At 56.1% G+C, this 25,581-nt stretch overlaps 1 protein-coding gene across 4 annotated transcripts in view; it reads right to left on the bottom strand.

Annotated features, from left to right (window-relative positions):
• Positions 1-16,492, bottom strand: part of IL6R (interleukin 6 receptor) — a 42,213-nt gene extending 25,721 nt beyond the window's left edge. The window contains exon 1 of one of the 4 annotated variants that reach the window (XM_087854672.1): positions 16,403-16,492. In XM_087854672.1, the coding sequence (XP_087710798.1) occupies positions 16,403-16,457 (55 nt within the window). In that variant the 5' untranslated portion in view covers positions 16,458-16,492. Of the gene's footprint in view, positions 1-15,579; positions 15,922-16,402 lie in introns of those variants that run through there. The other 3 variants (XM_087854675.1, XM_087854670.1, XM_045783828.2) reach the window with 3 other exon arrangements.
• Between the last annotated feature and the right edge of the window lie 9,089 nt (positions 16,493-25,581).

Raw genomic sequence — 25,581 nt, 5'->3', positions numbered from 1 at the left:
GGCAGCTGGCCACCGAACACAGCATGAATTCCGAGCGTGAGGCCTGGCGTGGCACACAGGGCCTTCCGCCACCCATGCCCCCAACTCTTGCAGGCCTCATCTCCCCCCCCCACCCCGTCCCTCAGAAGGCACAGAGCCCCTCCCCCACCCCACACCCCCTCCTATGTCAGGTCTCAACAGCCTCAATATCCCCTCCCTGACTGAGGCCTTCCCTCCCCCCAGCTGGGTCAGGCCCCACTGGGTGTGGTCCCCCTCCCCGTCACCCGTCACCTGCTGCCATGATTACCACGTCCGCATCCGTCTTCTGCCCAAGACTCTAATGCCAGGAGAATCGACGCCCTGTTTTCTCCTCTGTTGTGTTTCAGGGCCTCGCCCACCGCCCGGCACGTGGCAGGGCCCACTGGGTGCCCGATGGGTTAGCGACTGAATGAATGATGCAGATACCAGCTGGGGCGCGCAAGATACAGGACTACACGGGAAGTCTCGGGATCCCTGAGGCTTCGTGCGAGGTGGCCCACTTGACAGGCAGCAAGATGTGGAGGCATCGGGAGACCCGCCCAAGGTGGCCCGGACGCCGGCGGCACAGGTGGGGTGTGGCCACCTCTGTCCCGGGACCCACTCCTGTCTATGTAACATAGGACTATGCTCTTTTTATTCTAGGGAGCAAACTGGAGGGTACAAAAGAACAAATGTGCTCCCTACCCCTGAAAAATACCACGTATGTGCTACTCCAGGAAAAGAATACTGAAAATTAAAGGAGCAGGTCAGCTTGTTTTAGTGTAGGTTAAATGGAGTCACAGGGTTTGAGATAAAATTAGTCTAACCAATTAATTAAATGAGTCTACCCAGCTAAGGGCATGGAAGCCAGGAAACAGGCAGTTTTCATACTAAGCACACTTGGCCCTTCAAACCATTGGCTAGCGAGCTGCAGCAGTAAATCTGGCCGAAGATTTCGGGAAAGCCCGGCCGGAACCAGACCTCATCTTCTCCTGAGCTCCCAGGCCTGGAGGGCCAGCATCAACATGTCTGACCTGCAAGCCTTCTCGCTCAGGAGGAGGGGTTTATGTCTCACTGGGCAGGCTGTCCTTCCTCCCACCACATCCAAGGCAGCAGTCGGAGGGACTGAGGGTCAGTGAGCCCCCCAAGAGGATGGCACCCCCACAGCAACCGCTGCACACGCTGCACGGCCTTCCACTTGCAGCCTGACACCACCCCGCCAGCTGAGGCTGGCAGCTCAGGGACGGGAGCCAGGGCAGGGTAGCCCCTGGTCCTCGTGGAGTTTCTTCGCCAGAACCTTGGACTCTGGATGAGAAAAGTAGTTGAATCTCACCGTGCAGGGGGACAATTTGGGCAGGTTCCGTGGACCCCTTTGCCTTGATTTCCCCTCCCTCTGTCCTATATTCCATAAATACTCGAGAAGGCTCCCTGTGCCAGACACCAGTGAGGAAGACACGGTTAGGCAGCAGAGAGACCCTGCCCTCGAGGACAGGAGACGCATTCACCACTGCAGAACGGGGAAACGGGAACCGTGCTTCCCCAGCGGCAGCAAAATCCCAGCCCCTCAAAGCCCAGGTCCACTGAGGGTGTGTCCCTGCCCAGATGGCTTGAAACGGCTCTGAAAACCCTGAACACTGCTTTCATATGGAATCCTCAATAATATACCTCCAGCATTTCAGATGTTGTTTTTAAAGGTACTGCAAAACACTGAACACACGCGGAGTAACGTAATACACACAAAAGTTAGGAAGCATGAGACACCCCCAGCCCCTCGCACAGCCGCTGTCTCCCTGCCTTGGCCGTGTTACATTCTGGGTACAACCCTCCTTTACTTTTAAAAATAGGTTCACTGCGCACAGAACCCTAATTTTTTCTTGGCCTTGATTTGAGTTGAGGGCTTTATAGAAAAGGTCTGTATGTAGTCTGCTGGAACGTGCCGGAACGTGCTCTCATCATTCACTACAGTCCTAGGACTCACGCACGAGCAGCTGTCGCTCACCCCCCTTCACGCCTGGGGTACCGCACCGAGCACGGATGTGGTTCTGCCAGGGAGCGCTGGACGGCTTCCAGCGTCCTGCTGCACCGGAGTGTGGCTTTCCACTTTCTCACGTGTGCTCCTGGTCACTTGCCCGGGACTCTCCCCGAGCAGGACTGCCGGTCCTAGCGTGTGTGTGTCACATGCGTCCTGTTCCTTCATGAGCGAACATGACTGAACAGTCGAGTGTGTGTAAGCCGATGGGCACCTGATGGGCGCGTCCGGGCCACAGAATGATTTCCATCTGTGCCCGATGAGGTTATGTTTAGAAGACTCACCCAATGCTCCCTTTATTTTTTTTTAAGATTTTATTTTTAAGTAACCTCTACACCAAAGGTGGGACTTGAACTCACAACCCTCAGATTGAGTCACGTGCCCTAGCAGCGGAGCTGCCAGGTGCCCCTATCTTTTGTTCTTTTTTTTAAAGATATTTTTACTACCCTACACTTCTGATCACCATATCCGTATTTTTACTTCTCCATTTTCCACCAGATAAAGCAGCTCTGAGGATAAAAGCCAACACAGACGTCAAGCTCATGCACGAAGTGCCACCACCGTAGACACAAGGATGGAGATTCCGTGGACGAGGACTGCCAGTCGGTGTGGAGCTTCACCACGAGTGGAAATCGGAATTCACCCGCCACCAATACCCAACAGACACAGGTGGGCGGCACGAAGGCCCACGTGCGGCTCGTCCTTTCACTGACACTTCACAGGGCACCGTCCCCATCCCCAGCCATGACTATGAGACGCGGAGCTCCCACTAGCACTCATCGAAGAACTCAGTAGGTGCTTAATACATGTTTAATGTAGGGTGCCCGAGAGGGACCCACAGGCACAGAGTCTCCACACCGGGAACGGCCGAGAGCGCTGGTCACGGATGACACACTAGGCAGTGGTGCCGGGGAGGAGCCCGTCCTAAGCAGGAGATGCTGCGGGAGGAAAATGGGAGGAAAATGGGAGCCGGGAGCCAGAGGGAGCTCTCTTCTCTTCTGCACTTGCCCCCTGCGGGAGAATGGCTTCTCGGCCCACTTCCCTCCCCAGCTCCGAGGGAAGCTCCCGCTGTGTGCAGTGACCAGCCTGAACAGCAGGGCTGTACTTCCCTGCTCCTTTAACAATGCCCAAAGCACGGGGGCAGCTCAGAGAAATAGCAAATAAAAAGGCTTTTTTTCTCGTCCGTAAAAGCAGAGCTGTGGGAGCAATGTGATGGCCGCTCCCTCTGCCAAGGAGCTTGAGTAATGGTTTTCTGAGTCTTTAAAACTGAGTCACTATTTTTTTTTTAATGGGGAATGATTAATTATAAACTACCCATTGGCAACTATTGCCTGTCCCAGCCCTTCTTCAAAATGTGTTTCTTCTAGGGGCGCCTGGCTGGCTCAGTCCGCAGAGCATGCAACTCTTGATCTCAAGGTCGTGGGTTCAAGCCCCATGCTGAGGACAGAGGGTTACTCAAAAAAAAAAAGTGCGCAACTACGTTTCTTCTAGAAGCTGTGAACAACACTGTGTTAACTATGCTTCTGAAACCACTCTGTGCAGGCTGGTCACTCAGAGAGCAAAGACCACAACAAATCATCGTGCTCGGGCCACAGCAGACAAGGCTGTCCCTCCCCCCGGCCACCCGCTCACCACTGCTCCTGACCACTCTCCAAGCCAGTGCCCACGACACCTGCACAGCTATGCGGGAGCCGGGGACATCTCTCTGAAGGGAGGAAGTAATGTCCCCGCGTCCCCCTGGCACCTCTACCCCTCTCTCAGAGGGCGGGACTGGAAGTGATTTCTTTCTCTTCCGTCCCCTTCCTGCAGTTTTTAGATTTTCTATAAGCCGTACTAGTCTCAGAACGAATATAATCGTATTTAAAACAAAGAAGCTCCACAGCCTGGGTCTGTCCAAGTTATTCAGTCTCAGGAGGAAGGAGGAAGTGGGGCACGAAGGAAACCAGGGGACAGGGGAGGGCGAGCGTGGGCTCCTCCAGACAAGCCCTGCAGGTCAGAGAGGGTTCACCTGCCCCTGGGCTCGGTGCTCTGTCACTTGTCACTCTGGCTCTGCTCTACAGCCCTGGCCCTCAGCTCTGCTGCCTGATCCCCTGGTCCGCACCAGGTCATGGTTCCCCCCAGCTGCCTCTGCTCGACTCCGGAGCAGCCAGGGCCCTCCCAAGCAGGGCTCCCGGATAGGGAAGGGTCAAAGGGAAGAGACACCGTGGGGGAGCAAAGGGGCGGCCCCTTCCTGCCCCAGCCATTCCTCCCCCCACCCCCACGGCCCTCACTCCCACCCTGGGCGGTGGGGACAGCAGGGAGCAGCTGACCCTGCCCGCTCTACCACTGAACAGAGCACGAAATCCGGCACCTGCCCCTCAGGGACTGCTCCGAGGTCTGGGGGCCAGAGGTAAGCCTGTGTCTGTCCCTCCTAAAGACACCAGGGTTTCTGAGCACCATCACGGGCAAGGCCAGAAGTCCTCACTGGGGAAGAACAGACAGTCAACACCACCATGGACCACGACTCCTCTTCCTCCTTGCCCATACTGTAATCTCAGGCCCCACGAAACCCTGCGGGGACCTTAAAACTGCCTATAATACAGGCCATCCTGAACTAACTGCCCCGATGTACTGAGGGACACGAGGAAGGGAGACCTGAGTCAGGGGTCTGACCAGTGGAGCCGCAGGGAGGGGCGTTCCCGCAGGACGAACAACTGGAAAAGGCGCCAAGAAGTGAACCCCCACACGGTGCGGCAGGTGGGGTCCCCAGGGGGTGAGACCCACCTCTGCCAAGGAAGGGCACAGGCTCAACGCCCCCAGCCCCCCCCCACAGGACCCAATACTGCTCCTTCCTTCTGCTTATCCTCCAGGCACCTGGAGAATGAACCCGCTGGCCCCCAGGCTCCAGCATAAAGCACCACAGAGGCAGGAGACAGGAGGGAGCCGTCAAGGACTGGGAGCCTTCTTCGTTCTTCCCAAGACCAGTGGCAGGAGGAGGTCAGCAGCGCCCCACACCCCAGCTTCCTGTGAAGACAAGGGTCCTGCGGAGGACGAAAGCACGTCACCTGGGACCGAAATCAGAAGTGTCCACTCCTGAAAACAGACGTCCCAACATCTCCTCCCTAAATGCCAAAGCACTTGGTGTCTCGTATGCCAGCCCGACGCTTACCATGAACTACGCATCTAGGAGTGGGGACAGCCTGGCGTGGAAGGGACAGGAGGCCTGAGTCCATCCCTCGTCTCGCCACGATTCACAGGCAGCCTTGGGCTCCTCACAGAGCCACTAGCTGAGCCCCCGTTTATCCCTCTGGGAAGCGAGGGTTCAGACCCTAGCATCTCACCATGTGGAGTCGTCAGCTCTCAGGTCAGGAAGCACGTCTGTGCCGTTTATCTCAGACAATACCAGCCCGAAAACATGTAATTAATCAACAGGTTTATTATTCTAATAGCTGATGGCTTTGGTTCGGAGAGGGTCGAAAGCCAGATGCCAGTGCTCTCAGACAGACGCGGCTCCTCTTCCTGGAGAGCTCCAAGGAGGGGAATTCCCACAACCTCCCTGCCTCCCCTTCCTCGAGAGGATGGAACCCCTGGCAACCAATCCCACACCTGCAGGCCCCTCGGGCCCCCGCCACGCCACTCTCTGGGGCACGGGGCCCCCACCACCCCAGTGGGGGACTGTGCAGCACAGCCCTGGGCACGGGGGTCCCTCCCCGTTCTGGACCACAGGTTGGTTGCCAGAAACCCCAACAGCTCTGCTGTTTTTCTACTTTTTTTCCTCTTCAAGTAAACTGGCAAATGTCAATAATCAGAAAAACACACACACAGAGACATATTTCTCAACTCTGTTACAGCATCTGCTGCTCTTGCCAGCAAAACAAGCTCAGCTTCCCGGCCCCACTTATGTAAGCGGTGAGCCGGCCGCCCAGCACGCTGCCACTGAGGACGGCCTGGCGTGCACCTGCCAATCCCCTGGCCCTGGTTTCTGAGCTGGGACTCGGGTCTGGCTGGCCGCCCAGGAGGGACTCCAACCTCGTGGGCTGCAGAGGCTCAGGATTTCAGAAGGGGTCACAGAGAAACCAGGTCCCTTCTCAGCAATAAAGGCCTTCAGTTAAAGGGAGTGGCTGCTGAGAAGTACCCAGAAGGACGTGGGTCCCTGTGTCCAAATGCAGAATTTGGTCCCGGGGAGCCTAGAATTCGCCCCGGTGCTCTCCACCTACCAACTGAAACAGACTTCCTGATTTCCAGGTAATAATCACAACGCTCATTAGCCACCGGCGAGTCACCGGGCTTGCTACTTCTCACAACCACCTTGCCAGGAAGGGAAGCCTGTCCCGTAGCAGGACGGAAGCTCAGGAACTCGCTGGTGAGGTGGGGGGCGTGTGCCGGCTCCAGGTCCCTCCAGCCAAGTGTCTCTCTGCCCTGAGCAAGGGGAGCCCCCCCAAGCTCCCCTTCGCTGGGCTGCTCACCACCTGTCGCTTCCTGCTCTCCTCCTGCCTTTCCACCCATCACAGTCGCTCGGGGAGGGGAGTCCTAGGTGTGAGGGAAGCCAGGTGAACAGGCCTCCTCAGGCGCACCGGCTGCCTGCAGTGGGGCCCACGCGCCCGACCCTCCCCAGGGCAGCAGTCTGTGACAACTCCCCCCACTCCCACTCCCACCAGGTCACCCGTTCGCGGGCCTAAACGCCAAAGTCCCCACATCCCAGGGAGAGGCCAGGCCCCAGGCTCTAAGCTGAGCCCCGCGCCCGCTCCCCGCTGCTCCCCTGCAGCAGCCCCGCCCCTCCTCTCCCGGGTTTGCGGGCTGTAGCTGCTCGAGTTTGCCTTGTACTTGGCAGAGCCGGTATTTACCTTGGCTCCGCACCCCGGACTACAGCCTCCTCGGGCCCCACACAAAGGTGGAGCTGGAGGCTGGCTCACAGACCTGCATGGTGACCAGCTCCAGAGAAAAATATGTAATCCTGGCCTAGTGGCCTCGGAGGTAATCTGGGGCCCAGCCCGGAAGGTCTGGCCAGCTCACCTCTCCGAGATTATCACCTAATTAGAGGAAAAGATGTGGAAGCAGGGCAAACAGTCCAACGGCCCCAGAGGCCCGCTAAAACTGACTCTGCCTCAGGCCAGGAAGGGGCTGGCCTGGGGTGCTGGGCCGAGAGCCCCTGGGGGGCTGGGGCCAGGTGCCTGTGGGTAGCGTGGCCGGGACTGGAGCCCCTCACCCTGGTTGTGTCCACCCCTCGGCTGGCCCTCATGGAGCACAGCCATTCCCATCTCGAACTCAGCTTCAGTGGCCAGCCAGGAGCCTGGCCCACTGGGTGGCGGGGGTCTATTGTGTGCTCGGGGAAGGCGCTGCCGGGCGCCCCCATCCCAAACCATACCCACAGCCCACCCCTCGAGACCCAAGGAAGCTAACGGTTTGAGGAGCCGCGGGGGGGGGGGAGGGGGCTGATCGCGTTCTGCTCCTCATCTGAGTGAAAACTCACGGAGCTGCACTTTCACGCTGAGCGCTCTTGTCTGTGGGTGTGTGGCACCGATGAAGGCCCTGAAGTCGGTTCCCGCAGCCCCACGGCGGCCTCAGCTCGGGCCTAGCACACCTGCGCACATGCCCCTCGCCGATCTGGCCGGCTCACCGGGTGTCCCTGAGAAGGACGGGTTCGGAACTGGCAGCAGGGAGCTGCAAGGCCCAGACCCAGGCCCCCCCGCCACGTTCTGCAATAGAAGACGCAGCACTGTGAACGCTCCCTAGAGCCATCTCCAAATTCCACCTGATCCTAATGAAAGTACCAACAGAAATGTTCTAGAACGAGACAGCTGATTCAAAAGGAAAAGTCAGGGGGCGCCTGGGTGGCACAGCGGTTAAGCGTCTGCCTTCGGCTCAGGCCGTGATCCCGGCGTTCTGGGATCGAGCCCCACATCAGGCTCCTCCGCTATGAGCCTGCTTCTTCCTCTCCCATTCCCCCTGCTGTGTTCCCTCTCTCGCTGGCTGTCTCTCTTTGTCAAATAAATAAAATCTTAAAAAAAACACAAAAAAACAAAAGGAAAAGTCAGCAAGGGCAGGACAATTCCGAGGCAGCAGAGGAAGGGGATGGGGATGAGCCCGCCCAGGCCTTAAGCACCTTCTAAAGCTGCAACCAGGACAGCAGCACGACACGGGCACAAACCGATGCAGGGGAAACGAGACGCGGCTTAGAAGTAACAATACCCGAAAATCGCTTCGTCTGCTCAAACGAACTGCCCACTTTCAAACAGCCAAGACGATAAGTGTGATGAGCGTTTTACCACAATCTTTTAAAAGCAGCCCAGTCTGAGTACTGGCACAGAGAGGCACCGTTCGAGCCCCCGCACATCCCAACCGGACCCCCCGTCTGTCCTTCGGAGGAGGTTGGTCACTGCTGACCGAGCGCGAGCCACTCGAACCCAGGCCTCAGGATGTGCGCTCCTAACCACTCATGAGGCCGAGAAGCAGTACCCACCCAAGCACTTAGCGTCTGCAGATCTGAAAGGTGACTTCAAATCAGCGGGGGACGGGCACCTGAGCGGCTCAGTGGGTTGAGGGACCAAGTCTTGATTTCAGCGCAGGTCATGCTCTCAGGGTCATGAGATCGAGTCCCAGGTGGAGCTCAGCAGGGACTCTGCTTGAGATTCTCTCTGTCTCTGCCCCTCCCCCCCCCAGTAAGCAAATAAATAAATAAAATAAAACCAGTGTGGGGGAAATGGATTATTCAATAAACTGTAAAGGGACATTAGGTTATAACTGGGGAAAAAAAGAGCCACACTTCATGCCTCAGTCTATGATAAACTCAAAATGGATCAAATATTTAAATGTAAAAAACTCCTCAAGCCACCAGAAAAAAAAAAAGAATAATCTTTTAAAATAATACTGGCATAGGGAAGATCTTATAAGTATGATACAACACCTGGACATTGTAGAGATTGATAAATCCAACTATATATATATTTTTTATTTGACAGAGAGAGAGAGACAGCGAGAGAGGGAACACAAGCAGGGGGAGCGGGAGAGGGAGAAGCAGGCTTCTCGCTGAGCAGGGAGCCTGACACGGGGCTTGATCCCAGGACTCTGGGATCATGACCTGAGCTGAAGGCAGACGCTTAACAGACTGAGCTGCCCAGACGACCCACCAACTAGATTTTTAAAAATCTGCATGGCAAACACCATGGCAAACACCATCTCTCCCAAAAACTCAAAAGACAAATGACAAACCAGAGAAAAATATTCATAATTCATATCATAGAGGCCTAAATTCCTTAATATATTAAGACTTCCTGTAGGCAATGAGAAAAAGACCAACAACTCAAATTTTTTAAGTTAGCAACGAATATGAACATGCAGTTCATAGAAACAGGTCATGCAAATGTCTCTTAAACATGAAAAAGCCTACACAATCTCACTCAGATAAGGTAAAAGCAATTAATTCCACACAGACTGTTTTCTGTGTAGACGCTGGTTTAATAACACACTTTGGGCAAAGGCGTAGACACACACGCACTCTCTCATTGCTGCTAGGGCTCGGAATTCGTGGAGCTTCTCTCAAAATTACAAATGTTCAGGGCCTCCAACCCACAGACTCCCCTCAGGGAGCTTACCCTGCAGGTGTTCTCGCCCCGAGGGGCGTGAGGGGCGTGAGGGGCGGGGGGCTACTCCCTGGGACGCTGCCTGTCACCACAAGATGAGAAACCCGCAGGTGCCCACCGAAAGCAGAGCACACGAAGGGCTCTGCGTATCCATGTAATGAGACACCAAGACATTAAAGAGGAAGCTCCTGATGTGCGTTCTGTCCTAGTCCTCGTGGTCAAGAGGCCAAGCACAGGGCTCAGAGCCAAGTCCCCGACGCAGGGCGTCACTCGGAGCTGCGCGACCTCAGGCCAGCTTCTCAGGCTCTTCAGATCCCACTTTCCCAGCCATAAACTGGAAACAGTAAGACTACACACTTCAAGATGCTGTTCTGAAGATCGCCTTTGATAATTAAGGTTAAAACCGCGGCCTTATTTTCCAGACGTACCTAATCTGTCAAGGAGTATGAGCAACTGGAGAGGGAGACAGCGCCCCCGAGTGGGGGTGGGGATCCCAAACAGACCCCAGGCTGAGCGTGGAGCCTGACGTGGGGCTCAATCCCACAACCCTGAGATCACAACCTGAGCCCAAATCAAGAGTCAGCCGCTTCACCAACAGAGCCGCCCAGGGGGCTCAGCCATTCTTACCGCCATTGCACGAGTGTGTCCCCACTTTGTGCAAGAAGATCCTCAGGCTGCAGCCTCCCCTCCTCCCATCCGAATGGGCTCTCAGGATCAGTAACAACCACCAAGCCCACTTTTGTGCTGGAAGTCTTGCCTGCCTAGGCTCGAGGTAACCTGCCCCAAGCTGGGGGGCTGGCACGTGGGCAGCAAGACATGGGCCTGGAGGGCCCGACCCCACGCAGAGCCAGCTGCCTCCCCTAGGGTAAGTGCCCTGACGGGGACGGGCACCTGCAAACAGCCCCCAATGGAAAGTGATGTGAATGCACACGGGGGAGAAGGAGGTGTGCACACGGCCTTCAGCACTGTTCAGTACTTAGGTCTAGGCCGCAGACGCTGCCTGGGCCACAGCGGTTGTCCCGCCACACCAAGGCCAGGTGCCGGTGAGCCTCGGATGTGGATGCTGTGAAGAAAGAAGGTGACCTTGGCATCCCTGTACTTTGGGGGGGGGGCGCCGGGGGCGGGGGTGGACTCAGCAGCACATGTGGTTGAGTGCAGAGAGCAGGGTTCAGAGCCTGGCCCGTCACTTCCTCGCTGTGTGATCTTGGGCAAGTTATAACCTCTCTGAGCCTCGGTCTCCTCTCGCCCACTCAAGGAGTTTCGGCAGCTCTCACCTCCATCCACCTGCTGCAGCATTTCCACCCGCACGCAAGCAAGCTGACAGTTCAGCCATCTTTCTAGAAATCCCTTTTGTGACCCCACTTTTCCAGCGAAATCACACTCCATTTCTTTACCCCCTTTACAGCCCACATCCTCCAAGGGCCACCGGCGCCCACCACTCCCACTTTCGCGGCTCCATCCTCTGGTGAATCCACTCTCAGCGGCCTCCGGCCTCCACCATTTCACGGAAACTCCTCCTGTGAAGGTCGCCAAGGGCACTGGTCAGGGCCCAGCCCTGTGCCTGCCCGGCCCCCCGCTGGCGGGACACTGTGCGACACCGTGGCCTGCTCCCTCCTCTTCGACAAGCTGTCCTCACCCGGCTGTCAGACACCAAGTCTCCTGGAGCCTCCAACAGGGTCCCGCCTCCTGGGTCTCCCCCCCCACCCCGCCCCCTGCCAGCCTGAGAAGGCTCCGCTGGGGCCTCTTCTCTCCTGCTCCCCAGCTGCACTCACGCCCGTGCGAGGACGGCCACCCTCAAGGCTTGAAATGACATCTGCAGTTAGACGACGCCCACATTCGCACCTCAGCCCCAGTCCTCCTTCCCCAACTCCAGCTTCCTGCGTCCAGCTCCTCAGCGTCTTCCGCTGCTTGTCTGACAGATGTCTCCCTGTCAGCAAGTCCAAAACCGACCTCCTGACCGTCCCCTCCAACAAAACCTGCCCGTCCTATAGCCTGTCCCAGGTGCGCAAGGGGTCTAACACCCTCGAACATTCGGCAGCTGTGCCCGGCCGAAGCTGGCACACTTCTCTGCACGCGGTTGGCACTCGCTATGCTGTTACTGTAAACGCCAAGCAGAGAGGGGAGACCAAAGGATGCTTTTCAGGAAAGGCAGCTGGAAGGCAGTGGGACAGTGAGAACAGGGGATGGAGAGGCAGCCTGGATGCAGGGCCTCAGGGCCACACGCCTAAGGGGAGAGCCACGGGGCAGAGCTGGCAGAGGGAAGGTACGAGGGGGAGCCCTGCTGAGGACCTAGCACCAGGCTGGAAAAGGCCGAGTCTGCCAAGGACGGCCAACCTCGCCGGATCTCAAGCCCAGAGGACAGAGTAAAGCACACAGATTAATTACTCAGAGGAAGCTACAGGGGCCTCCCCAGACAGGAGGTCTGAGAGTGCCACTCCAGCCCTCAAGGGTTCTCTTTTAAAGACTCCTACCTTGATGGCAGCTAATGACACGGCATTTAGCAGGTCTCTAAGGGCCACTGAGAGTCCCCACAGAGCCCTCTGCTCCAGAACCTCACAGGCCCTCAGTATCGGATGGTGTCAGACTGCTAAAAAGGAGGGAATTTCCTGCCCAAAACGGGAGTATAAGGAATCCCTAAAGATTTCGTATTTCCTTCAGGCCTTCGTTCAAATGTCATCCTCTCCGTGAGAACTTCCCTGGTCCCCCTCAAAAAGTCCAGTGCTACACGCCCCTACAGATGCACACAGTTCCCGGCTCCCTCCCGGCCTCACATCCCCTCTGGGCACTAGTAACCACCCCGTCACCACGTTGCGCAGTTAACTCGCATCTGCATAAACCCAAGTGCCAGGGAGCCAGGGATTTTTGTCTGTTTTGCTCATTTTTGCATCTACAGTTCTAAGAATAGCATGTGGAACACACGAGCAGTCAAAATACTCTGCTCAAACGCACGAACTATTAGCAACGCGAACGTCAGCACACACTCTGCAGGAGAGACTTTTCTGTATCTTCTCTCCTTTCACCTGTACAGCCACCGATTAGGTATAATTATTTGTATTTTCCAGATGAGGACGGCGAGTCTCCAAGAGGTAAAGTCACTCACAAAAGCTCACATCCTCCCTACACGGCAGGGCTGGGAAGAGATCTGTCCGGCTCCAAACCATGACCACCGCCCATGATGGTGAGCAGTCCCCTGCCGTGGAGAAGATGAGGTCTGGAGAGGGATAAAGGAAGCTGCAGCAGAAAAGCTCGGGAAGAAAGGAGCCGCGCTCCAGGCAGGTCCAGCAGAACTTCCCGCAGCGACGGAGACCCTCGTCCACGTGCAGGACGTTGCCACTACTCACACGCTCCTGAGCGACTGGTCATAATTAATTTAAATGTCAACAGCCACACCTGGCAAGTGGCTACTGGGCCAGAGGCTGGCAGGCCGGGTGGGACTGGGGAAGGGGGGAGGGGTGCATATTTGCAGCGGTGAGCACCCAGCAACCCGAGGGGGTGTTGACCCAGTCTGCCAGGTCATGTGCCTGCCGCCTGGGGTCTGGTCCTCCCTCGGAACAGCTTCCTCTGTACCGTCCCCATCTCCAGACGATTTGTCTTTGGGAAGTGGGTACCACAAGGCCTCAGGCAGCTGGGTTTTCTCAGTCCCTCTCAGGGATTTGCACTTGGCCATTTTCAAGCTCCTTTTAGGGTGGAGTCTGGGTGGCTGGTCCCACACAGGCCCCATAGGGCTTTACACAAACTCAGTGTTTGCTGAAATGAATAAACAAGGGCAGAGCCAAAGCGGGGAGAGATTTCTGGCAACTAGAAGCCTGAGGGAGGAGGGCCTTCCTTCAGCTCCTCAAGCACACCCGTGAGCCCGTCATCCCCGACCAGCGAATCACAAGCATGTGTGGAAAAGGACACTTCCCAGCCTCACTCCCAGATCTCTCTCTTCAGTCAGTCTGGGGTGGGGGCCAAATATTCGCCAACACACACACACAAATTCTAACACAACCAGACCCAGAACTGCGCTTCTGAGAAATGGTGACTTAGGGTGAGGCCAGGAATGCAGGTGGGCACTGGGGGCAGGAAGAAGTCACCAAAGGGAAGTTCAGAAGCTGAGACGGGACTTCTAAGAGACTTAAAGCTGCACATGCTCGTCTGCGCCCCGTCGTGCTCCGCGGAAGGCGGAAGGAACCTGAGTCACCCGTGTCCAGGCCTTCCACGCCAACACCTAAGTCCCGGCGGGTCAGGGCCCCCGACAGCAAGTACACCCGAGCAGTGCCCTCGGCTCCTGGGCACATGGGCAGCCACTCACTGCAAGGAGGCGCGCCTCCCGGCTACGCAAGCCCCCAGCCTGGAGAAGCCCCGGACTTCCCCTCTCACCCAGCTCCAGCCTCTGCTGTCCCCTCGCTTCTCCAAAGCCAGACATTCACAGTCAACTGCTACATGCTTCCTGGACAATGTCTTTATATTTACTCCCCAGCTTGTGGGCTGAGTCTGTGTGGGTGTGGGAGGAGAGCTGGGTATTTTCTACTTCTCTGCATTTTCCTTCTGAACTGGGCTTTCACTTCCTCCCCCAACTCTCAGTTCTGCCTTTCCTGGGCTGTCCGGCCTCGAGACCACCTCGCCCATCCCTCCAGACCACCAGGCAAAGAGAGACTGACTGCAAAGGGCTGCCGTTGCACTGCCCTGCAACCTCTTAGGAGCCAAGGTACCGCAACTACAGCAGGAACCCCCCTGGGGCAGGTACCCTGGGGGGTGGCGTGAGGAGCAACTGAGGCAGGCCAGGCAGCCTTGCTCCCTCCCAGGGGGACACTGAAGCCTCAACCCTGCCTTGCACGCCTCTGGCACCACCGTGGGACGAGCCCAGGCCTCACTTCCCTTCCCTTGGCCCCTTCCGCCCCAGCCCTCAGCCAGCAGGCACGACTCTCAGCTTGCCCACCAACACCCCCAGCTCCGCCTGCCAGGCTAGTTCTGCATTTGGGAGTCTCAGGGATCCCTGGAGCCACAGAAAGGTGGGCCTCCACCAAGGACCTGACAACCTCCCATCTCCACCTCTCTGAACCTGTCTGCTCTGGAACAAAGTGTATTTTAGATCCAGCAGAGGTTCAGGATACAAGTGTGAGGTACCTGAGCCCCAGTCACCAGTGACTGCTCCCTGCAGGAGTGCCCAGTGTGTGCTCAGAAAGAGAACCCCTTTATCTCCGTCGGCCCAGCACAAGGGGCACCACCATCCAGAAAGCAGAGAGCTCACCAGCCTCTAACTCTAGAGTCCTGAGATCAGGCTGAGGATGCTTGCCCAGGACAGGAGCCATCTGTTCCCGGAACGGCAGGCTGCTCCTCAAAGAAGCCCTCGGACCCTAAAATAAACCTGAGAAGCAGTGGCGCGCTGGGCTAGAGGAGGGCCTGGACACAGCCGGGCATGCTGCCAGAGTCCGTAGAAGGGCCTGGCTGCCGAGGGCTGATTACAGTCAACAGGAGCGAAAGGGCCCACTGCCCTCTGCCTCGCCCCTCGTCTCCTCTGGAAGGAGAGCCCAGTGTGTGCCAGCCCCAAGACTCCGACTCCCGAGCCAACCTCCCCACTCCGTTAAACTCCCAGCGCGGGGGCACACGGCTTGCTAGCGCCCGTGTCTGCCCATGCGAGCGCGGGCAGCGGGACCAGACCCTTCGCCGCCGGGGCGCTGGGGGGCAGAGCCGGCGACGCGGCCCCCGAAGCTGATGGCGAGAGAGGCGCAGGTACACAGGACTCCCGGGCGGCAGATTCCCCCACCCCCACCCCGTGGGGACGCAGGGCAGGAGGCTCGGGACGCGGCGTTCCGAGAACACGCCAGGTCCGGGTCAGCGGGCAGTCGGGCGGCGCTCGCGGCCAAAGGCGCAGGACGCCGCGGGGCGCACGAGCGGCGGGTGGGCGCGGAGCCGGCGCCCGCGGGGAGCTCCGCCGCCACGAAAAAGGGGCGCCGCCCCCCTTCCCCCTGCCGGCTCCCCCCACTCTCCAAGTGCGCGCGAAGCTCTTACCCGGCGCGGGGCAGCCCCCTGGGGCCAGGGCGGCCCCCGGCGCGGCCAGCAGGGCTGTCAGCAGAGCGCAGCGCAGGGCCAGCATGCTTCCTCCCCGGCGGAGGCCCGGAGCTCCCAGGGCGGCGGGGCGGGGCGGGCGGCGAGCGGGCTCGGGCCCCGAGGGCAGCCCCCGTCCCCCGGGGGCCCGCGCCAGGCGCACGGCGAGTCCCCTAGCTCCGTCGGCCCGGGATCCGTGTCAGCGCGACTTCCCACTGGCGCATGACTCAGAGCTGCCGACCGTCCCGGCAGCGCAGGACGACACTGGAGGAACTCGCGCTGGAGCGTCCCGGCCGGCCCGGGGCGCTGTTACGAAAGCGGAGCGCGTGGCGCAACCGCCCCGCGCGCAGCCGACCGCGGGGGCCGCTTCCGGCCGCAGCGCCGCACCTGGGCCGCGGGCGCCGCACCTGAGGCGCGAGCGCGGGGGACCCCAGCCCGGCTCGGCCCACCGCGCGGGCGAGCGCGGACCACCAGTCGGTTTTGATTGTTGGTGTCGAGGCCGGGATCGCGCTGTAAAAGGAGCCCCTGGAGAGCCCGGGAGGAGGCTCAGGGACTCGGTGTGGCGGTGAAGCCGGTCCGCGGCCTGGCTTGCCCCTTGGAGCCGCCTGGGGAGCCCTGAAAACCACGGATGTCCGGGTCTCCCCCTCCGGGATTCTGGGATCAGGCTCGGGCGTCGGAAGACCCACTATGGTAAAGGCCCCCTCTCTCCCGCCTGCCCCCCAGGTGCGCGGCACTGGCTTGGAGGCTAGCGCATCAGACCCGGGTCCGCGCCCAGACCTCCGCCTACCGTGTCTGTGACTGTAGTTCCAAATCTCTGGCTTTTCACTGTGCTCGCCTGCCATACACAGATAACAGACGCTATATTGGTCAGGATGACTGTGGCGATCCCAAGAGAAGACACCGACACCCCTGACACAAGTCTGGGCCACAGGTGCTCAGTGAGGTGGGAACCTGCGAGTCCTCCCTCCAGATTTGACAGATGGAAACTGGTCCTTGGCTTTCAGAGCAACCACAGGGACCTCTTGAAAGGGCCCACCTGTGCTCCCGAGGGGGCCTGGAGCTGATGGGGGGCCTCAGAGCTCAATTTTTGAAAGGGAAAAAAAATCTTGAAATAAGGTCTAGGCTGAGAAGTTTCTGGAAAAGCAACTACTAATTAGAACGTGCTTTTCCATTTTGGGCTTCCAGCTCATCCTCACCCAAATCCAGGTTCCTGGACCACCGAATGGGCATGGCCTGACGGGAGCCCCAAGGTAGTCTGAGCCGAAGGAAGGGACAGAGCTTCTGGAAGGGAGCCCTCAGACCCCATGCCTCTGGGGCTCTCTTGGGAACACCCACCAGCCATGTGGGCAGAACCAGGCACATGCCCTGTCCCAGCTCATGGTGGAAGCTGATTCCGGTGGGCTTCCTTCAGCCACATCCACAGACAGGGAAAGGGCCTGTTGGAGAGTAGCTCCTTTGGCCACTGGCCTTCTCTTCTACCGTTTTAAATGGGGTTGCAGCAGGGCTGGAAGGTGGTTCCCACTGTAGCTGCGCCCTTTCCCTCAATCTGTAACAGATGCACACCTGAAAGTAACCAGAGGGACAGGCTGCCCAGCTGCAACCAGAAAGCCACAGAAAGCCCTCTGCTCAAAGAGCCGAGTTTGAAAGAGGAACGTTGAGGCCCCAGAACAGGTGTCTCAGACCCCGCCCAGCTGACCGCACCAAACTGGGCCTCCCGCCTCTAAGCCACCAATGGAGAGCCTGTGTTCTGGAGTCAGACAGATGGCGTTCCCCTCCCAGCTCTGCCACTTGTGGGCTGTGTGACTTGGGCAAATTCCTGATTTGTAAGAGGAGAGCAACACTACGCAAAGTACTGGTGTTAGGGTTCCGGTGAAAAGATCTGGCCCACCTTTACTTTTCTCAGCCTCGTTTTCCGATTTCTGTATCTTCAATATAATTATGTTTCTACAATATTATTTACGGCTCCTCACCCCCCACCGTTATTCACGCTATGTCCCCTACCAGATATTCTGCTTCTTTGTCCTACGTCCTGCTCACCTGTAAGACGCACTGGGATGTCTTCTGCAGGAAGGCGGTCGGCTCTCTTCCCCACTTCCCTGGAACGCGTTCATCCACAAAGTCGGGTTGGGGGCCCATCTCTTTGCTCCCCCAAAGCCCACACTGACGTTGATCACCACCCTGATTTGCCCACCACAACACAAAGCCCAGCGGTGTATCCTCACTGCTGACAGGGCCCGGCCCCGTGGAGAGGGCTTCGTCTCCAGGGAGATGTGCCCTCCAAGCTCTCTGGCCTCTGTCAAGCCCCACCAGAACTCTACACTAAGTGGACGCTCAAAATTCTGGTTTTTGTTTTGTTTTGTTTTGTTTTTTTAAGATTTTCTTTATTTGAGGGGCGCCTGGGTGGCTCAGTCGTTAAGCGTCTGCCTTCGGCCCAGGGTGTGATCCCACCGTTCTGGGATCACCTCGCCTCAGGCTCCCCTGCTGGGAGCCTGCTTCTTCCTCTCCCACTCCCCCTGCTTGTGTTCCCTCTCTCTCTGGCTGTCTCTGTCAAATGAATAAATAAAATCTTTAAAAAAAAGAAAAAAAAAAGAAAGATTTTCTTTATTTGAGAGACAGAACAGAAGCAGGGGTAGGGGCAGAGGGAGAGGGAGAAGCAGGCTCCCTGCTAAGCAGGGAGCCTGACTCTGGGCTTGATCCCAGGACCCCGAGATCTTGACCTGAGCTGAAGGCAGACGCTTCACCGACAGAGCCACCCAGGTGCCCCTCAAAATTCTTGAGACAATATTCCAGACTTTGATCTGAAAAAACACTGATAAAAAAGGGAAGAAAGCCTACGCGTGTGGGAGAAAGCCTACGCCTGGGAGGCTCAGTCGTTAAGCATCTGCCTTGACTTCTCATCCCTGGGCGAGGGAGAGCCTCAGGCCCCCGGGTGAGTGGCAGAGTGGGAATGGGGGTGTCACCAGGAGACTGGAAGGAGAACAGAGGGGGCTGAAGAGAGCTGCGACGGGGGCAGGGCCTGCCTGCAGGGCAGGAACACAAGGCCTGCAAGCCGGCACCTCCCTCAGATAACTCTGCGGCCTGCAGAGTGCTTTCTCCGAAAGGAGCCTTTGAATTTCTCACCCCTGAGGGCTGGGAGACATTGCCCCAGTTTTCAGGTGAGTACTCAGAGGATGGAAGAAGGGAAGGGCATTGTTCAAGGCCGTCAGCAGGTAATCGGCCACTCTAAAGTGAAGTCTGGCTCCTGCCCCCGGGCTGTCCCTGCGGGAGGACACTGCTCAGGACCAAGGACAGGCGGTCAGAGCAGGCACTCCGCGATAGGCAGGCTGGGAGGGGGGAGTACAAGAGTGGGACCTGGCGGGTGGGACACCCCCTTCTTGGTGCCCCCACCCGGTGTGTGTTCCTGCAGTCACCCTTCCTGTCCCCTAGGGGGAGCCGGGGGCTGGACCACTTTTCTCAGACCCTGTGCCCCAGTGAGCTCACCCCCGACCCAGAGCGGAACATTTACAGCCGTCCCTTAGAGACCGCACGGAGTAAACACAGTAAATGACCATCTGCTGCTCCTCCCTTGGCCTCCAGAGGGGGAATGGCCCCCCAAAGGTGACACAGGGAGTAAGTGACAGCCAGCTGGGACCCCATACCCTCACGCAAAGGAGTCGCTTCTTCTAATTGCCCTGCTCCACCTCTCCGGCTGGGGCTGATGTATCCACTGGGAGAGTTGGAAACAATACCCTTTGTTCTCTGTCATCTTTAGGGGCAATGACCCTAAGTGCTGCGGACCCCTCCCCTGACCTCTGACCCTGACACATCCATCATTGCCTGAAGGTGCTCTTTATTCCCAGAACCTTCCTCTCCCCTTTCTCATCAGCCTGGGAGGACATTCACAGTGCGTAGCTCTCGGAGGTATAATATGGGGACCCCTCTGATTGGCAGAACTCCGTGTCCTAGGCCAGTGGCACCCCTGCAATTAAGCCCGGCCCCGGCCCAGCGCCCACAGTCCTCCTGGGGAGGCCTGTCCACTTTCCCAGTTGGGGGGCCGCATCCCCAGTGCAGGCTCCCCCAGTCAGGCTCGCCTGGTGCGCCCTCTGTAGCAGCGGTCATGTTCCGTGTCTGACATGTCACCAGCTGAGTTCACCCCCAGAGAAGGGATTTTTATCCCCATCGTCAGAAATGGGTTATAAATCTCCCCTTCTTGTAATATTTATAGAATGCTATGATTCTGTAACTGTTCAAAAGCAACATACTTAAAGTTAAATACAGAATTATCATATGATCTAGCCATGTCATTTTTGGGTGACTGTGCAGAAGAATTGAGAGCAGGGACTTGTAGGTATGTGTACACCCGTGTTCGTGGGGACATAATTCACAACGGCCAAAAGTGTAGACAGCCCAAAGGACCACCCAGGGACAACTGGATGAACCCAGTATCTCTGTTGAGTGGAATATTATTCAGTCCTAAGAAGGGAAGACACGGATGACCTTGGAGACGTTACACTAAGTGAAACAAGCCAGACATGAAAGGACAAATCCTGCATGATTTGACTCACATAAAGAAGCAGGTCGTTAACTCACAGAGACAGAAAGTGGAAAACTGTTTGCCAGAGGTGGGGGAAACACAATGGGCGTTATTGTCTGATGTGCACAGTCGTAGAGACGGCGGCGATGACAGCTGCACAGCAGTGTGTGTGTGGCAACCCAGAACCATGCACGGAAACGTGGTTCAAACGGGAGCTTGCGGGGCGCTGCCTGCGGAGGCGCGGGGAGAGTGGCGCCTGGAGGGTGGGGGAGCTCTGCGCCCTCTCCCCTTCCCTCGCCCTCGGCACCTCTATCATCTGAGCGGTCCTGAGTTACATCCTTTTAAAATAATCCTATCATAGGGGCGCCTGGGTGGCACAGTGGTTGGGCGTCTGCCTTCGGCTCAGGGCGTGATCCCGGCGTTATGGGATCGAGCCCCACATCAGGCTCTTCCGCTATGAGCCTGCTTCTTCCTCTCCCACTCCCCCTGCTTGTGTTCCCTCTCTCGCTGGCTGTCTCTATCTCTGTCGAATAAATGGATGAAATCTTTAAAAATAAATAAATAAATAAAATAATCCTATCATCTAGTGGCAGGTTCATAGTGGACCACAGCAACTGTGACAGCGTCTCGGGCAATGAAGAGTATTTTTCATTCAAGGATTTCAAAACACTTGTCTAGGGTTTTTAGAACTCCCTTTACCTTCTGGAACTGAAGGTTCGTTTTCTATATCATTCCTAATTTTCATGGCATATACTCTTGGCCAACTTTTGAAAGGAAGACCTAAGAGTCTGTGAGCAGCAACACAGATCGAGCATATCCTCGAGGGTCCTACTGTTCCAAAGGGAGGTGAAATTTTACTTCTAACTCACAGCAGTTGTTACTGAAAAACGAGGAATGAAACTCAGTGTCATCACTATGTCTGGCCCTGTGAGCCCAGAAACCAGGGTCACTGGCATTTGAAAAATATAACATCGTTGACTAGTTGCAGGTATGTGGGTCAGAAATCCAATGCGAATGAACTAAAGTTACTTTGTTTTCTTGATAATTATCTCTGTTAAAAATGAACTCAATTTTTTATTTCTTAAAAAAACAAAACAGGGGCGCCTGGGTGGCGCAGCGGTTAAGCGTCTGCCTTCGGCTCAGGGCGTGATCCCGGCGTTCTGGGATCGAGCCCCACGTCAGGCTCCTCTGCTATGAGCCTGCTTCTTCCTCTCCCACTCCCCCTGCTTGTGTTCCCTCTCTCGCTGGCTGTCTCTGTCTCTGTCGAATAAATAAATAAAATCTTAAAAAAAAAAAAAAAAAAAACTAGCACACTCTTTCCTAACCTGTGCGCCCCGGAATTGTCGTGGGTTCATTTGACTCAGTGTGTGTCTGCGGGCTGCTACCTTGCAAGTGTTTCTTCTCTCGTAAGAACATAATAAAAAGTATGTATATTTTTAAAAGGTGAATATTACCTTATGTATATCTTACCAACTTTTTAAAAAAGCATCACAGGGGCGCCTGGGTGGCACAGCGGTTAAAGCGTCTGCCTTCGGCTCAGGGCGTGATCCCGGCGTCACGGGATCGAGCCCCGCATCAGGCTCCTCTGCTATGAGCCTGCTTCTTCCTCCCCCACTCCCCCTGCTTGTGTTCCCTCTCTCACTGGCTGTCTCTATCTCTGTCGAATAAATAAATAAAAAATCTTTTAAAAAAATAAATAAATAATAAAAAAAATAAAAATAAAAAAGCATCACAATTTTAAGGTTAAACAAACTTGGAGCTTGAAAATTCCGATACCAAAACAGATGCCTGTGAGCTTCAGGAGAAGGGGCGATGGCCCGTCTTATTTAAGGACACGATGTGACATTGCTTTAGGGCGTGGACTTCCTAAATGGAGCGTACAGCGTAATTCTACACAGACTCTGGAGCCAGGCTGCCTGGGTTTACATTCCACTCCGCCCCTTCGTAACTGTGTGTTCTAAGACAAGTTACCTAATGTCTCTGTGCTTCAGTGTTTCCATCTATAAAGCAGGGGAAGTAGAAGTACCTTCCTGAGAGTCTTATGAGAATTAAATTAGTTACATTAAAATGTTATAAGTATCTGACTCCTGGTAAGTTCTATAGGAGTGTTTGTTAAATAAATGTAAACATATAAATTTTCCCAAAACACATTCTTGCTGAACAGGAGACTCGATCTGAATGTTTTTAGTTGTAGCTCCTTGTATCACCTGTCAAATGAGCAGGTTGAAATAGAATTTGGCCACGAAATGCCCGGGAGGCCCCTTCCAGCTCATGGGTTTGACAGTGTTCTGGACTAGAGAACAATCGACCAGCTGACTTAACACTTCCAGGGAGGTTTGCTTCTGTGGTCTGCAGTGATCTCCGGCCGGACGGGCCTCGGACTGCCACGTCCCCTTTCCTGGAAGACGTTCTGAACTTGGGTCTGCAGTTTGTTTTTCTACTTCCCAGCAGCGGCAGAATCACGCTGAAGTTTCACAGAATGAGGAATGAGTAACAATTACCCTTCGCATCACTAATCATTTGCCCGCTCGCACCCGTCAGCTGGCTCCTTGGTGGTCATTCCTGTCTGTGCGGCCGTGTTTGCGCCGACGTGCACGGGTGAGCAGGTCCCTGAGCCAAACCGCCTGAATTCGAATCCTGCGCTGCCACAGGGACCCGTGTGCTCCGCCGGTGGGAACGTAAGATGGTGCAGCCTCTGTGGGAAAGTTTGGCAGTTCCTGGGAAACTAAACACCGAATTACCATTTGACACAGCAACTCCACTCCTAGTGTATACCCAAAGGGCCTGAGAGCAGGGCTCCACAGATCCTTGTACACCGATGCTCACGGCGTTATTCATAATAGTAAGAGAGAATTCTTCCTGCCTCACGGCCTTCAACGTAGACTTCCGCCTGCCTTCGGATTTGAGCTAAAACATAGCTCCTCCCGGCCTCCAGCCTGCTGGCCTTCAGCATCGGCGTGCCTGATTCTCAGGCCTTCGAATTCGGACAGAACGACATCACTGGCTCTCCTGGGCCTCCAGCCAACTCACCGTGCAGATCTTAGGACTTGTCAGCATCCGTGATCATGTGAACCAATTCCTTATAATGAATCTCTGCTACGTGTTGTGATAAACAATATAATGAAATATGAAGAGATTTATCATGCACATATATAGGACATATGCAACCCTGCAAATAAATGCCTATAGAAGACATATATGGATGTGTAAAAATACCTCTGCCACCGGTTCTGTTTCTCTAGGGAACCTTGACTAATACCAGCAAGAATGCAAGTGAGAAAGCCACGACCGTCATTAAAGGCGTGAGAGTCCAGGAGTTTCTATTTGGTTTGAGGGAAACAGTTCCTAGTGGAGCTCATGCTTAGCTGGACCTTCTGGTATCATCTCTACAGATGGGGGTAGGAGGGCTGGAGAGGTAAGGGAAGAGAGAGAGAAAATCCCGAGCAGAAGCAACGCTGTGAGCAAATACATAAAGACCAGAAACTTCCGGCTGCGTTTGAAAACCAGTGCAGACCGACACACTATAGCTCACTGCTTGCTTGAGCCGTCACATAGGAAGCAATAGAAGATGGGGGCCCATGGGACCTCAGTGGGTAATGAACTTGCCAGACGCCCCCCACGGCTAGACCTGTTTTAGCTCTGAGACCCACGGCCTCTGGAGTTAAATACAATCCACTCGAGACGCTTTGCAGCCCGGCCCCGGAATGCCTTCCCTTCCTCTTCCCCACACGCCCCTCCGGAGATGCCGCCTTTCAGCCACAGACGGCTTGAGACTTAGCAGACAAAGCCCAGGAACCTGGGTGTAGGTGGCATTTGACTTGAGCCACGTGAGACTGAGAAGCAACACAAAGTATTGCCCCAAATCCCCAAAAGCCCCCTCAGCTGGCAGCTACAAGGACTCTGGAATGGACGGTGTGCGAGTCAGGAAGCAGGTTTCTATTCCTGGGCAACCGTCTCCCCCTCCCTGCCATGGAGATCTGTAGGGTCCGTCTCTGGACTGGCAGAGCAGGGGGTCTCTGAGCTGGGGACACACCGGCCCACGGGAGCGCCCTGGCGTGGTCTCGGAACTGAGGGCAGGCTGTGTGCCAGCAGCCCGCGGCCCTCTGCGGCCCTTCAGCAGCCAAGACGCGGGGGGCCAAACCTTCTCCTTCCTGGAAGGAGATTGCTAGATTCTTCTCCAGAAAATCGGACTAGCCCAAGCGGAAAGACCTAAAGATCCAGACCTTTGGGAATTCTCCCAGCAAACAGCCCCCTGTAGATACACAGCCCACACAGAGCTTCCGATTCCCATTTGGGTCCCTGAGCCGGATGTTTGCCCTCTGCCTCTCCACACGCCCTCTCTGGCTCGCAGGAAGCTCCCAGGCATGGAGGCCACCAGCAGGCTCCTGCACTCCCCGACTTCTGCTAGGTTTGGCCAATATGGGACCCGGGAGGAAGGCAGGAGGAAGGGAGGTCGGGTCATTTGTCCCTCCGTCCGCTCAGATGGCTCCCCTCAGGCTGCCTTTGTCTCTCAACCCAAGTGCCATGTCTCCTACACTCTGCCTCTGTAAGTAAATCCTCCTGAAATTATCCTAATTTGAGGGAACCGTCTGTCTACTGTCGGGGCCTGACTGATGGAGCTCACTGCTCATGAACTAGCAGACAGCTGAGAAAAGATACAAACGAACAAAGATAGGAAGAAAAGCAACTTGCAAACAGTCTGTGTGGGGAAAAGGGTTTCAAAAAAAGGATCACTAACGTCCTCAGATCTGGCATCCGTGAAACAAAATGGAACGCTATTCACAGGGATGGTTGGAAATTAAAAACATGGCACCAGACATGAAAAGAGTTGAGGTGAGAAAGTTAAAGATAAATGGAAGTATTGAAAGATGAAGAAACCTCCCAGAAGCTAGAGCAGGAAAATCCAAAGAAGTGAGGAAAAGATAAAAAAAGTAGAGAAACAGTCCGAGAAGTACACGATTTGAATAATAGAGGGAAAAGGGAAAAGAGAGGAGAAGAAATAATTAATTAGTGGAAGAGTTCTCAGAACTCAGGGACCCTGGTTTCGCACTGAAGAGCCCGCTGAGGGCCTCGCACAGGGACGAGACTCGACGCGCACCAGGGGGACCCTGAAGACAAAGAAAGACCACAAACGCTCAGAAAGAAAGAGAGGGAGAGCGAGCCGCACGAAGGACCCACGTCCCAGTGATCAATCTATTGCTTCACAGCGTTTAATGTCATCTCAGTGATAAGGGATAGGATTCCTGAAGCATCTCTCCCTTACAGAAAAGCTAAGCTTCTAGGTAGAAGCAGCTGGAGGGACATCGAGGGAAGAAGGGGCTTTCCCTTGGGTTCCAGCGGCTGCACCCTAGGCAGAGATGGGTGGAAGGGTGCTCTGCCCTAGACATGTCCCTCCTGCCCTCCCTTCAGACAGGGCACTGTGCACCCCTGGCCGGCTGCGCTCTGCAGAGCTG

This window comes from Ursus americanus, chromosome 2, assembly GCF_024610735.1.
Source record: "Ursus americanus isolate L20-20 chromosome 2, mUrsAme1.1.p, whole genome shotgun sequence".
In the NCBI taxonomy this organism is placed as follows: Eukaryota; Metazoa; Chordata; class Mammalia; order Carnivora; family Ursidae; genus Ursus; species Ursus americanus.
This window is presented reverse-complemented; position numbering and strand designations above follow the sequence as displayed.